This window comes from Rhodamnia argentea, chromosome 8 (assembly GCF_020921035.1).
Source record: "Rhodamnia argentea isolate NSW1041297 chromosome 8, ASM2092103v1, whole genome shotgun sequence".
Classification (NCBI taxonomy): domain Eukaryota; kingdom Viridiplantae; phylum Streptophyta; class Magnoliopsida; order Myrtales; family Myrtaceae; genus Rhodamnia; species Rhodamnia argentea.
In genome coordinates this window covers 4,491,004-4,503,519 of record NC_063157.1, presented here as the reverse complement: position 1 = coordinate 4,503,519, position 12,516 = coordinate 4,491,004, and the positions used below count along the sequence as shown (strand labels likewise).

Here is a 12,516-nt window from a genome sequence, read left to right as displayed (position 1 = left end):
GTGATATTCCCTCAGCCTCCCTCAGACAAGGCCAAAGCCAAAAGTCTGTAGTTTGTTCTGTTTGAGAGAGAGAGAGAGAGAGAGAGAGAGAGAGAGAACGACAGAGCAACGTTGATCAAACTCGCAGTTGCAGGTGGTGGAGACGATCGCCAATGGGGACCCTCCCTGTCTACTCCGTCCCTAACACCCCCATGCACTTCTTCTTAAATGTGCTTTTATTTTCACTGTACGGGTCTCTCTTTTCTGCTCATGCCAACAACCCACCATTAATGTGATGACCTCTGAAAAAGGCACGACCTTTCTTGCTTCGGAATGAGTCAAAGACAGTGGGCGTCTCTTTCTTGTATCGGTGGGTTTGAATTTGTGTTTGGAGATTTAAAAGAAAGGGAAGAGGGAGAGTTCTGGGTCGGTGTTAAAATGGAAGGAGAAGGGAGATCACTGGCTGAGACCCCGACATATTTAGTGGCGACCGTGGTCAGTGTCTTGGTTGCTCTGGGTTTCTTCTTTCATGGCTCTTTGAAGAGGGTTGGAAAGGTCTGGACTTTTCTTTTCCGAGCTTTCTTTGTTTATCCTTTCGGTTCTTCTGGATGTTCGAAGAACGTGGGAAGAAGAAAATAGCAGGAGAATGAAGATGTGTTGCCAGTTGTCATAGAATACTGATCGGAGAATACGTGCCCACACAAAAAAGAGATAGTTTTGCATTTTGTTTATAATAGATGTAATGTGAGCATGCTGCGAAGTTAGTCCTCTTGCTTGATTGAATCTAGAATGACATTTTGCTTGAGTGGAAAAAAGCAAAAGAAAGACGGAAATGGATGAAAAGGCTCTTGAGAATTAATGTCTGACATTGGGTCGTGTCTCGTTGTAGTGGTTAGACAAGACTAAGAGGAAATCTCTCTTTGCTGCTCTGGAGAAGATTAAAGAAGGTAGCAAATTGAAACTTTCGGAGAATGACATTCTCTTGTTTTTCACCTGGAAGTTGTGCAATTCTGAGTTTGATTGTTGTTGCTATCATCTGCGGGCAGAGCTTATGCTTTTCGGGCTCCTGTCTCTGCTGATGGGTCATTGGATAAGATTCGTAGCAAAAATTTGCATCAAATCCTCGGCCTTAAGCAGCCGGTTTTATCCATGCGCAAGAGAAGGTGACTTTAGAAACGGGGACCACATTCTCTTTCCGAATTCAGGTTATCCGAATAACTCGAAGGAACAGGTGATTGCTGGGAAGCATGATTTCTGTCCTGAGGTAAGCTCTCTACCTGTTCAACTTCAAATGCCAATGCTAGTTGTTTTAGGGGGTGAAGCTAGGGTGTTTTTAGATGCTTAGCTGCAGTTATGCTTCTTCAAGTACTCACTATGTTGACATGAATTGTAATTTACATACTACCACATGTAGTGTAAGCAGTAAGCCATTATACAATGTCTATGTTTCTTGGATAGACTATAATTTCTTCAAGGTCAGGTAGATTGTCTGTTGCCTTTCTAGTCACTGATGGGTGGTCCTTTTAAGAAAGTCATCTCCCAAGCATCACTTCCAATCGGTTTGAACAGTTTTGCTTCAGGTGTTATATTTGGCTGGCTCTGGAATAAGCAGAATGTAGCCACTTATCATTTCCCAGGCAATATGCTCTTATTCTGACAATTTTCGAGATGTTTTAAATTATTCTATGCTTCTTGAACGGCTTATGAATAGATTTTTCTGCTATCAGCTATATAAATTCATTGACGTACACTAATGATGCTCATTTGAAAGGACTGAATACTGAATACAACACAATATTCAAGACCCTTTTAACCCATTTTTAACTGTTTTTCAGGGTCATGAATCTTTTGCTTCATACGAAAGTCTTGAGCAGCTTCACCGTTTCTTGTTTGTCCTGGCAATTGTCCATGTTTCTTACAGCTTTGCGGCAATCGTGCTTGCTATGATTAAGGTTGTATATCATGCTAGATCACCGACACAGTTTTGTTTTTCCAATGAACTCAATGTGCTTCCCTTGTGTTGTCACTTGTCACTCAGATATATAGCTGGAAAACATGGGAAAACCAAGCAAAGACAATGGCCATCCAGGGATTAAGAGGTCCCGATTTATCTTTCATGTGTGCCATTACTAAAGCAGACTCATAGAGTCGTAGGCAATACCTTTGGTATTTGTGAGAACCTTTATAATCAAATATATTAGTCATTCAGATGGTTCTGAACAGCTTAGATGAAGTCTTCTTATCTCGTGTTTTCACTTATCTTTACTTTGTATATCGGTTGACTGTTTTGCTGATCTTGTCCTTTCATAGTTTCACTTTGTCACCCTTTCCTGAAATTTGCTCTTAACTTATCTAAATTTATCAGGAGAAGCTTCCAAAGACATCAGATTGATGCGGCTATCTACTTTCATTGTTCACCACACATCACATCCATGGAGCCAACACAAGCTTCTGGTTTGGCTGGTATTGTCACATTATTCTAATCCTTGCATCTTTACCGATAGTCATGTGACTTGGCTCAATGTTGATTAGCATATTAGACAGTAGATGCGTCCCTTGTACTTCTCGTACTTCTGGAGAGTCAAATCGAGACTTTTTATTCGCAAGAAACTCTAGTAAAATTGTATGTTTGAAGATACTTTACCTGCATCCTAATCAAACTTCTCTTGCTTTCTAATGTTGATTTAATATAGAATTAAGAATTATGGCTTATATACCAGCTTATGCTTCTGTAGGGATTGGTATGATCCCCCATATTTGTACTTTCATTCGAGGCTTCAAAAAGATAATCCTTTTATGAACTCTGATACGGAACCCTACTGTTGTCAGCTTTGCTTTAGTCGTCAATTCTGGAGTTCGATAAACAGGCCCGACTACATGGCATTGCGCTTGGGCTTCATCACGGTGATTTCTCTTGAAGGATTTCTACTTTTTCATTTATATTAATGGACATGGAATGATCACATGCATCTCTTATACTTGCTTTTTGTCTAGTTGAGTTATATATGCTGATTGATGGGGAGAAAAGTTACAGAATCTCCATTTAAGCAACATTTAACCATGAAAATGGTGGAAGGATTTTGTCTTTTGGTGGCAAAGATTGAGACTGCTTCTGAAAATGTAGTCCTCTGGATTAAGATAACACTGTTTTTACTAAAGGAGAATGCCGTTGATAGGGGAGTAACAGGGCATCATATATTCCATTGTCATAAATTCTTGATTACTCTTCCATTTTTTGTGTGTTGTGAGTTACAGACTCATGAACTCCCTCTATCATATGACTTCCATAACTATATGCTCCGTAGCATGGAGGATGAATTTCGAGATGTTGTCGGCATTAGGTAATATCTCCTTGCCCTACCTTGAATATTGCAAGTGAAGCATTTACTCCTATGAGTCTATTCCGCATCGTATTAAAGGTTATAGCAGGAACAGAAGCTTGTTTCTGGCATACTGATGAACGAAACAAGACAACTCAAACGGATGCCAAATTTCCAGTTCGCTTCTCTAAAGTTAATATGGGTGCACATGAATCTGTATGTCCAAGAATTATGACTGATTCTAATGTTTTAAACAAACTAGTTATGATAAAAACTGGAGTCTTTCAAAATGTGAAGTTTGGGATCACAACTCCTACTTTTTCTCATTCTATATGGCAGCTGCCCTTGTGGTCGCAGAAACTGTCACAAGTTTCGGCGTCTTTTTCAGCTATTCATGCAGCCATTTGTTTTGCGCTCCTTTTGCAGCGTGCCTCTCTGGATATATGCCATCTTCTGCATATTCCTGGACTTCCATGGTAATGCTCTTTAGATCTGGAGGGTAAAATAGAAGATACATTTTGTTTCGGCAATTTGACACATGTTTCCCCTGTCTGTTGTATTTTCATTTCTATGGCGTCAGCTAGTATGGTTCTTTGCAGAGACAGTATTAGGGAAGTGTCATGTCTGCATCAAATGTCTGCATTTATGTCTCTTCATATGGAGATATGATCCATACACATTACCTTGTTTCAAATTCGCGATGGTTTGGATTTCAAGAAGTTATCTCAAACTGCCATTAGATGCTTTATTAGAAAGATTTGCGAGATGTATGCTGGTTCATTTTACTGGAGTGTTGAGCTACCGATGGAGTGTTGGAGTTAACCATGTGGCTATACTTTCAAAGGAGAAACATGACTGCTGCTGATGGGTTAAAGATTTTACACCAGTCGTTTAATTCTGATCCTCCAATGTGTCATTTGGTTGTGGGTTTATGTTAATGGACTACTCTTATGTAGATTCTATTTTTCCATCAGGAAGCAACATCTATTTTTGGCTTTCCTTCCTTCCATCAATTGTAAGTCGTAATCTGTCATGTTATTGGTTGATATGTTTCTTTGCGCTTTTAGAATTAAGATGTCGCGATTGCGACTAACTTTCGGTTTCCTCTCTCTATCTCTCTCAAAAGTTGATCCTGCTGATTGGTACCAAGCTTCACCACGTCGTCGTGAAGTTGGCTGTTGAAATCATGGATTCACGTCCCCAGCTGGAAGATCATCAATTTAAACTGAGGGATGAGCTCTTCTGGTTTGGGAAGCCGCAGCTTCTTTTATGGTTGATACAGTTCATATCTTTCCAGGTGAGCAATCAGGGAAGTCAGCTATCGATTGCTGCGGTTATACTATATGCCTAATTGCCTATCCATTCAAGGAACCTTCTTTATATTGCAGAATGCGTTTGAGATGACAACTTTTATCTGGTCCCTGGTAAGAAACTGACCTTGGCCATAGGTAGTTTGTAAACATGTCTTTGTTGCATTGCATCTGAGGTAAACTAGGGAAGTATGACAGCATTAAGCTAAGTTCGACTTACCTCTCTAGGTGCCGCTGATGAAATCTTTCGTGTAATTGAGCCAACTCTTCCAATGGCACAGTAAATTTGCCGACAAATAACCTTAGTTGAGCTATCTGAACTGGCCTTAATTCATTTTGTCTGTGCTACTTACCTCAACTATGCCTCGTTTAGATCAATCATTATAATGGTCTTGGCTGGATCATTGTTGGATTGCTGCTATCATCCCTTGAAGTGCATCTGCACAGTTTTCTAAGCGCGCTGTTTCCTTGATGCAAATATGTTCAGCATTTGTCATTAAGACATGGGATTGGGGAAATCAAATAGACATGGCATTGTCATCTTGGAATTTGAATCCAACAAGTTTTGATTTTTGCATCAGAACAAAATACGCGCCTTGTCATGTTCCTGTGAGGTTCCTATTTTGCTGATTTGACCGACTATCCGAAATGACGCGATCTATATTCGCAGTGGGAGATAAGGGACACTACTTGTTTCATGAATAATCGCAGCTTGCTGGTGATCCGATTAACATTCGGGTGGGTCTTTCCTTCGTTCCCCTCCTACTTCCTCTTATGATCTATCCTGAGATATTAGCTCATTCATGCAAACATTTTGCGGAGATTTGCAGGGTTGTCTCTCAGTTCTGGTGTAGCTTCATTACTTTCCCTCTATATGTCATTGTTACACAGGTCTCTCTCTCTCCCCCCCTCTCTCTGAACTGTGATCAGCCTGAGCCTATTCGCGTGACACCTCTGAAATTCAAGGTCATGTGGTGCAGATGGGTTCAAAATTCAAGAAGTCGGTGATGTCCGAAAGCGTGAGGACATCACTGCACGGATGGCAGAGGAGGGCCAAGGCCAAGCACACTCCGCTCCTTAGCGCGACGTCAGTCACATCCCTGGATTCCTTGGTGGACGACATGGACAGATTCGATGGCCTAGGCCACCACCAGACCGGCATCGAAGGAAGCTCTCTGGATGCAGAAGACTCGTCATTTTCTCATCACGATGAGCTGGAGGAACAGAGTTTCCCCCTTAGAAATGACGGCGCCCCTGGTCGGCTTCGTTCAGGTCCTATTTTCGACATCTATAGCAGCGACGAGGACTGTGATCTCGATGTACACAACGAGGCAAAAGACGGGTCATGTATAAACTTCCACCATGCCGATGATCTGATGGTCATCGATAACAATGAACCTCCAGAGGAGCAAAGATTGGCATGAGAGAACACTGCATGCTCATCACGTTCAGACACGCGCTGCAAGCATCTCTTCCCGGCGAGATCACTACAACACGAGATGCCGAGAGGATCGTCCGGCACATATAATCTGTAGCTGCGTTATTCGTACCGCTCTTGATGGTTTTGCTCTGAGGTGAAATCTAGTCAAATTTGCAGCATTCATTAGCTAATGACGAAAGTTGTCTACTTGATCAAATATAATGCATGTGTTCTAGTTTTTTATCGGAATGTAACCGAAGCAAAGACCCTTGTCGTTTCCATGTTCTTTTTTTTTCAGGAAAAGAAGTCATAGTAGGTGAGAGCTGAAACTCTCTTTTAACATGAATTTTGCCAAAATGGTTGCGAATTCTCACCAAATTCTCTTACGTATTTATTTCGATCTTGATCTAAAAATATAGGGTTAATACCATGAAAAACCCTAAACCGGTACACCCGTGACAAATTTACCCCAAACTATTTTTTTGACCACGAAAAACCCCAAACCGGTACATATGTGACAAATTTACCCCAAACTATTTTTTTTACCACCAAAAATCCTAAACCGGTATATTTGTGACAAATTTACCCTAAACTAATTATTTTGACCACGAAATACCCTAAACTGGTACACATGTGACAAATTCACCTCCCGTTGAATTGATTTAATATTATGAAACATCTCAAATTGATAAACCCGTAACAAATAGAGCCAGAGATGGCAGGTTCAACGAAACCGCCGGTTCCAGTTCTCGAAAAAGGTGGAACCGAAACCGGCCCTTGAAGAGCCGGTTCCGGCTCCGGTTCCGGGTTTGGAACTGCTGGTTCCGGGCCTGCTCGGTTCCGGTTCGGAACCGCCGGTTCCTAGGCCCAATAACTCTTTTTCGCGGGTCTTCTCTCTCTTTTTTTTTTAAAAACCTGGTCGGAACCGTGGGCCCGGTCAACGGGCCGGTTCCGGCCCCCTGTTCAATATTGGCATTGTCTAAATAGAGGGTTAAAATCCCATATTGGTATACCCGTCAACTATCACATGTCACTAAATCAACAATTTGATAGTTAAATTTAATGAAAATTAACGGAGGGTAAATTTGTCACATGTGTACCAGTTTAGGGTAAATTTGTCACGGGTGTACCGGTTTGGGGTTTTTTGTGGTCAAAAAAATAATTTGGGGTAAATTTGTCACAAGTGTACCGGTTTGGGGTTTTCCATGGTATTAACCCAAAAATATATAGAAACAATTACACGAGAACTATTTTCGCCTTCAAACTTCAGTGAACTTGTAAATTCCTTTTAAAACAAAAATGTGATTAGAAAACTAAACGAGCCCGTCTAAATTACGACGCATCAATTGGTGTAAGAAATGATCAAAGTCGGGTAAAACGGCGCAAACTTTGAAAAGTTTTGGGGGTGGTAACGAAATGTGTTGAAGTTGAGGGATTGAGGGCGGTTTTCGCAAGTTCTCATTAGTTGATATTGAAACGCAACGGCTTCGATTTAAAAATTCCTTTTGAAATAAAATATGATTGAAAGAATATTCTCACCAAATTATTTTATGTATTTATTTCGGTCATGACCTAAAAATTCATAGAAAAAATGACACGGGAATTATTTTCACCTTTAAATTCAAGTGAAATTGAAAATTTCTTTTGAAAGCAAATGTGATTGAATGACCAAACGGGGCTGTCTTATGACGCATCCAATGGTGTAAGAAATGATCAAAATTTGGTAAAAGGTGCAAAACTTTGAAAAGTTTTGGGGGCAGTAACAAAATACGTTGAAGTTCGGGGATCGAGGGAAACTTTCGGAAATTCCAAGTACCCATGATTGATACGTGGCAACTGATGGTTGGACGATGCGCGAAGGAGTAACTTTTGAATATTGATCGCGACCGTGCAGGATCACAGCTTCTGCTACCCTCTTAAGCAAGTAAACGCCCCTAGGGCTTCTTGGTTCATCATCTTTCATTATCTCTGCAAATTCAAGTTCTGATCTTCGCTTTCTGAGCTCAAAATCCGGAATCATGGTGCTCGAGGTTAGCTTCGGATCCTCTTCTCTTCGAAATTCCGATGCTTACGATTCCAATGTGTTCATGCTCGCTTCGCATATTAGGGTTTCCATGTCCTTGCATGTTATGTGGCTGATTGGTTTGTGTTTTTTTTTGCTGTCAGGCGACGATGATATGTATCGACAACTCCGAGTGGATGCGCAATGGCGATTACTCTCCCAACAGGTTTCAAGCTCAAGCGGACGCTGTTAACCTTATCTGCGGCGCCAAAACACAGGTGTTGTGATGTGGCCTTGTTTGTTGCGATGCGGCTTTTTCGTTTGGCTTCGTGTTTCAGTATGTTAGGGCAGGGAAAGTTTAGTTAGGGAAGACGCGAATCCTTTTGAGTGACTTTTGTTCTATCTGGGCTCACCGATTGTGGTTTTACGAGTGATTTGTACTATAGGGTTTGTTTTGTCCCTGTTTTCGTTTATCCTTCGAGAGATCTGTGGTCGGTTCATTTTAGTTTACTAGGTGTTGTTATGAGAGGGAAAAAGTTTTGAGACATTGTCCTGGTGTTGTGTGCAGTCGAATCCGGAGAACACTGTTGGAGTTCTAACTATGGCAGGGAAAGGGGTTCGAGTTTTGGTTACTCCTACTAGTGACCTTGGCAAGATATTGGCTTGTATGCATGGTGAGTCTCCATTTTCATTTTCAATGTTCTGTTTGTTTCGGGGCTGTGTTAGATGAGGTTCATGTATTGAAATACCCCTGGTCTTCAATAATTTGTCTGTCTGTACACCTATGTTCTTAAATTTGCTATGGCTTTGCATGAAGGGTGTCTGTGTCCACAGGTAGAGTTGAGCAATTGTGTTTCCCAACGAATTTGGTATTTTCAATAGATACTTCAATTAAATTAAATGGGTTTGAGAGTTGTTCGGTGGCATCTTTTTTAGTAGCAAGAAAATTATGTTACTTTGTGTCTTATTTATGTGGAGCATTTAGGCCTGGAAATTGGCGGTGAGATGAATCTGGCTGCGGGAATCCAGGTGGCTCAATTGGCACTAAAGCATCGCCAAAATAAAAAGCAACAACAAAGAATTATAGTCTTTGCTGGAAGGTGCTGTGAGTTTCTTTTCTGTTCTCTGCTCTTCAATGTCTCATAGTTTGCTTCTTCAATTGGATATTGATATTGGGTTCTTTAGTCCCATCAAACACGACAAGAAGTTACTGGAGATGATTGGAAGGAAGTTAAAGAAGAACAGTGTAGCACTTGATATTGTCAACTTTGGGGATGAAGATGAAGGGAAACCTGAGAAACTGGAAGCTCTGCTTGCTGCTGTGAATAATAACGACACCAGCCACATTGTTCATGTTCCTCCTGGTCCAAATGCTCTTTCTGATGTCCTGATAAGGTAGGCCATTTTGATTTCATCCTTGAAAGTTGGTTGTCAATGCTGGGACATGTTGTGATTTTCCTTATGTATTTGATTGTTTGGTAGCACCCCTATCTTCACCGGGGATGGGGAAGGTGGAAGCGGTTTTGCGGCAGCGGCTGCAGCAGCAGCAGCTGGTGGTGTCTCTGGTTTTGATCTTGGTGTTGATCCCAATCTGGATCCTGAGCTGGCCCTTGCTCTTAGAGTTTCCATGGAAGAGGAAAGAGCAAGGCAAGAAGCAGCAGCTAAGAAGGCTGCTGAGGAAGCTGCTAAGCAGGATAAAGGAGGAGAACAACAGCCATCATCACAAGATGCAACCATGACTGAAGGTGCCAGTGGTTCAGCTTCTGAAGCGGATAATAAAAAAGATGATATAATGGTCAGTATCATTGTTAAGCCTTTCAAGTTGCCTGGTGTTATCAATCCCATTTTTCATTCATTTAAATTGAGAACCTAGAAAGACCCCAAGCGGTCAATTTTGAAGAAAAAAGTCCGATCTTCGTGCAAATGTAATGCATCTGTTGGTTGGAATTTTACGTATCAACAATTATGGATGCTCCACAGCTTTCCTGCTGAGATATTTAAAGTTGTTTCTCACATTCATATAGAAGCATCTCCTGATTTTTTACCCCATGCATCAGGATAACTATATTGTTGATTAAAATTCATGCAAGTATCTGAAAGGAGAAATAGTCCCTATAGGGTATAGATATCTAGATAAAGAAATAAGTGTGGGTGCTTCTATTTTCCCATCTGGTTTACATCCTTGATATTTGTGGTGTGTTTTAAGAATGTCTCAACTGTCTGCTTACATTATGGGGCTTTTGCTTTGTTAGTATTGAATTGTCAAAGTTTATTGTCTGTTGTCGAAACAATAGCACGAGGTTCATTCGTTTTTCAAGGTTGGAGCAGATTTTGGGATGCTGAGGGAAATAATGATTGTATGGTGTTATTCCCATAGGTTTTTGGATTATCTAGTGCTTCTGTGCTGTTTGTCAAATGAAGCAGACTGAAGGCTTTGATGATTCAAATGTCTACATGTGAAAGAATTGCTGCATTTTGCTTTGATGCCCAAGTGGGGCTGCCTATTTTCGGATTCTCACAAAGTTATCAATGTGTACTGCATGATGGTGAAACTGATTATGCCCATCCTCTATGGTCACATGATTGTCTCATGTTTCCTTAATTTTTGAAGGGTTGCAATTCACTAAAACGTATCATAATTATGTGAGGGATGCAATTCGCAAAAAATGGTTTTCGTACTTTGGTCCTCTTTTTGTACTCAGGGATTGCACTTAACTTTGTTTTGCCAGCTACTACTTTCTTTCAGGGGTAAAATTGAATTTTACTGATAGGATCATTTGTTTGTTGGCCCCCACTCAGTACATGTACTAATTGGACTTGAACTAGTATTTGTTTAAAGTCGCAGGATGATGAGAATGCTTTGCTACAGCAGGCCCTTGCTATGTCGATGGATGATACCACCTCTGGCCATGATATGCGAGACACCGACATGTCGGAGGCTACTGCAGATGATCCTGATTTGGCTCTAGGTTAGATCTTGTGATTTACTTGTATGTCTTGAGTCCACCCCTGACAGATGGGTGAATGGTATTCACCTGTCTTGTGTGCTACTGTATCGAAGTACTTTTGGAAACTCACTTGGCCTCGTGGTATCATGTTGGGAGGACGGACTACACTGCATGTTGACATCTTTCACAACACTAGCTATGCCTTCTGTGAATTCCCTTAGAATTGACTTCCTTCCTGGCTACATCTACTGTGGAGAGAAATATGGATTGGCGTATTATCTCTAACTTTTGTTGCAACGGTCGTCGGAAGCATATTGAAGACAATGTCTTTCCTTCTCGCTGGTTGGTGGTTTAATACATTACTGCATGGTGTTTTCAGCTCTTCAATTGTCGGTCCAGGACAGCGACAAAGATTCATCAGGCCAGACAGATATGAGCAAGTTGTTGGCGGACCAATCCTTTGTGTCATCCATAATTGCATCGGTACATCTGATGCATCTTCCATTTGAACCCTTGAATTCTTACTTTTAACATGGAAAAGAATTGGTTGCCTAGCTTCCATATGATGATGATTTGTTGCTCCTGCAGCTTCCTGGAGTGGATCCAAATGATCCTTCTGTCAAGGATTTGCTTGCTTCCATGCAAAACCAGTCTCAGGTGCGGTTTTGACAGTAATAGAACCCCTGGTAGAAGTGGGATCTTTTGTTGCTTGTGGGTATCTGATATAGGGTATCATAGTCATCATCAGTCTGATGCTTGATCTTTGGGATTTGTGTGTAAGTGAGGGTGTAAATTGGCTTGAATTCGATTAGGTCAGACTTGTATTTTCTGCATGCTTATTTACTGGTGTTACTGCATGAGTACTGTAGAGAATGCTATACTTTTTCCCCTGCATTTGGGTTCCTATGTTAGAGCTTCAGTTTATGCAAGGAAGTGCATCTTAGAGTATAAGGGCTATGAGCCCCACGGCTATAACATCAAATTATCTTTGACAAACTGCCATATTCTCTCTATTGCAGAAAAAGGATGAAGACAAGGGGCCAAATGAAGAGGAGAAGCAGTGATTTCTGTAGTTATTATATTTCTGTCAGGTTATTATTCTCGTGCAATAGTTGTAGCAACATTCGATCATCTATGAAATGTGAACTTACAAATGGAATGATTGGTTCTAATGAAAATCTCATTGCTGCGGGTGTTTGGCAGGTTGGGGATCCTTCCTCTGGAGCCATAGAGGTGCATGTTCACATGGGAAGAATTCAAGAGAGCAAAGAGTGAGCCGAAAAGTAAAGTCAAGGTGACAACTTCCATGGGGTTATCAGAACATGGAGCTTGGCTCTCTGTAGCTTGCTAGGGGTTTAAAGCTTTCTGGAACTTTTACGCCGTGCTATCTCGCCCCCTTTTTAATCTCTTTACAAAAGCAGTTCGTCACAGAAATTCGACGGCAATGTTTTAAATGATCATGCTCTGTCTGAGGGATATTTCATTGATATTTGAGATCTTTTAAGCTCTGTATTGTCTGTTTTGTATGATGTCTAGA

The 12,516-nt window shown here is 41.1% G+C and overlaps 2 protein-coding genes across 4 annotated transcripts; both read left to right on the top strand.

Moving 5' to 3' along the window:
* Positions 1–248: 248 nt before the first annotated feature.
* LOC115744792 (MLO-like protein 4) lies at positions 249–6,210 on the top strand. 2 transcript variants are annotated; one of them, XM_030680137.2, is made up of 15 exons: positions 249–534; positions 869–926; positions 1,026–1,243; positions 1,815–1,931; positions 2,018–2,078; positions 2,345–2,442; positions 2,809–2,883; positions 3,235–3,320; positions 3,726–3,775; positions 4,274–4,314; positions 4,426–4,596; positions 4,688–4,723; positions 5,280–5,347; positions 5,440–5,500; positions 5,590–6,210. In XM_030680137.2, exons 1-15 carry the CDS (start codon positions 313–315, stop codon positions 6,031–6,033), a joined length of 1,806 nt encoding a protein of 601 aa, XP_030535997.2. In that variant the 5' UTR covers positions 249–312; the 3' UTR covers positions 6,034–6,210. The 2 variants fall into 2 exon arrangements, with proteins under 2 accessions (XP_030535997.2, XP_030535999.2); XM_030680139.2 differs by lacking the exons at positions 869–926; positions 1,026–1,243.
* A 1,688-nt stretch (positions 6,211–7,898) lies between these two features.
* Positions 7,899–12,487, top strand: LOC115744758 (26S proteasome non-ATPase regulatory subunit 4 homolog). Of its 2 annotated transcripts, none has more exons than XM_030680087.2 (11): positions 7,899–8,059; positions 8,196–8,309; positions 8,600–8,705; positions 9,017–9,131; positions 9,217–9,426; positions 9,514–9,826; positions 10,877–11,000; positions 11,359–11,462; positions 11,568–11,636; positions 11,999–12,070; positions 12,188–12,487. In XM_030680087.2, the coding sequence occupies exons 1-10, from the start codon at positions 8,048–8,050 to the stop codon at positions 12,041–12,043; spliced, it is 1,212 nt and encodes a 403-aa protein (XP_030535947.1). In that variant the 5' UTR covers positions 7,899–8,047; the 3' UTR covers positions 12,044–12,070; positions 12,188–12,487. The 2 variants fall into 2 exon arrangements, with proteins under 2 accessions (XP_030535947.1, XP_030535946.1); XM_030680086.2 differs by having other exon boundaries at positions 12,183–12,487.
* Positions 12,488–12,516: the final 29 nt, after the last annotated feature.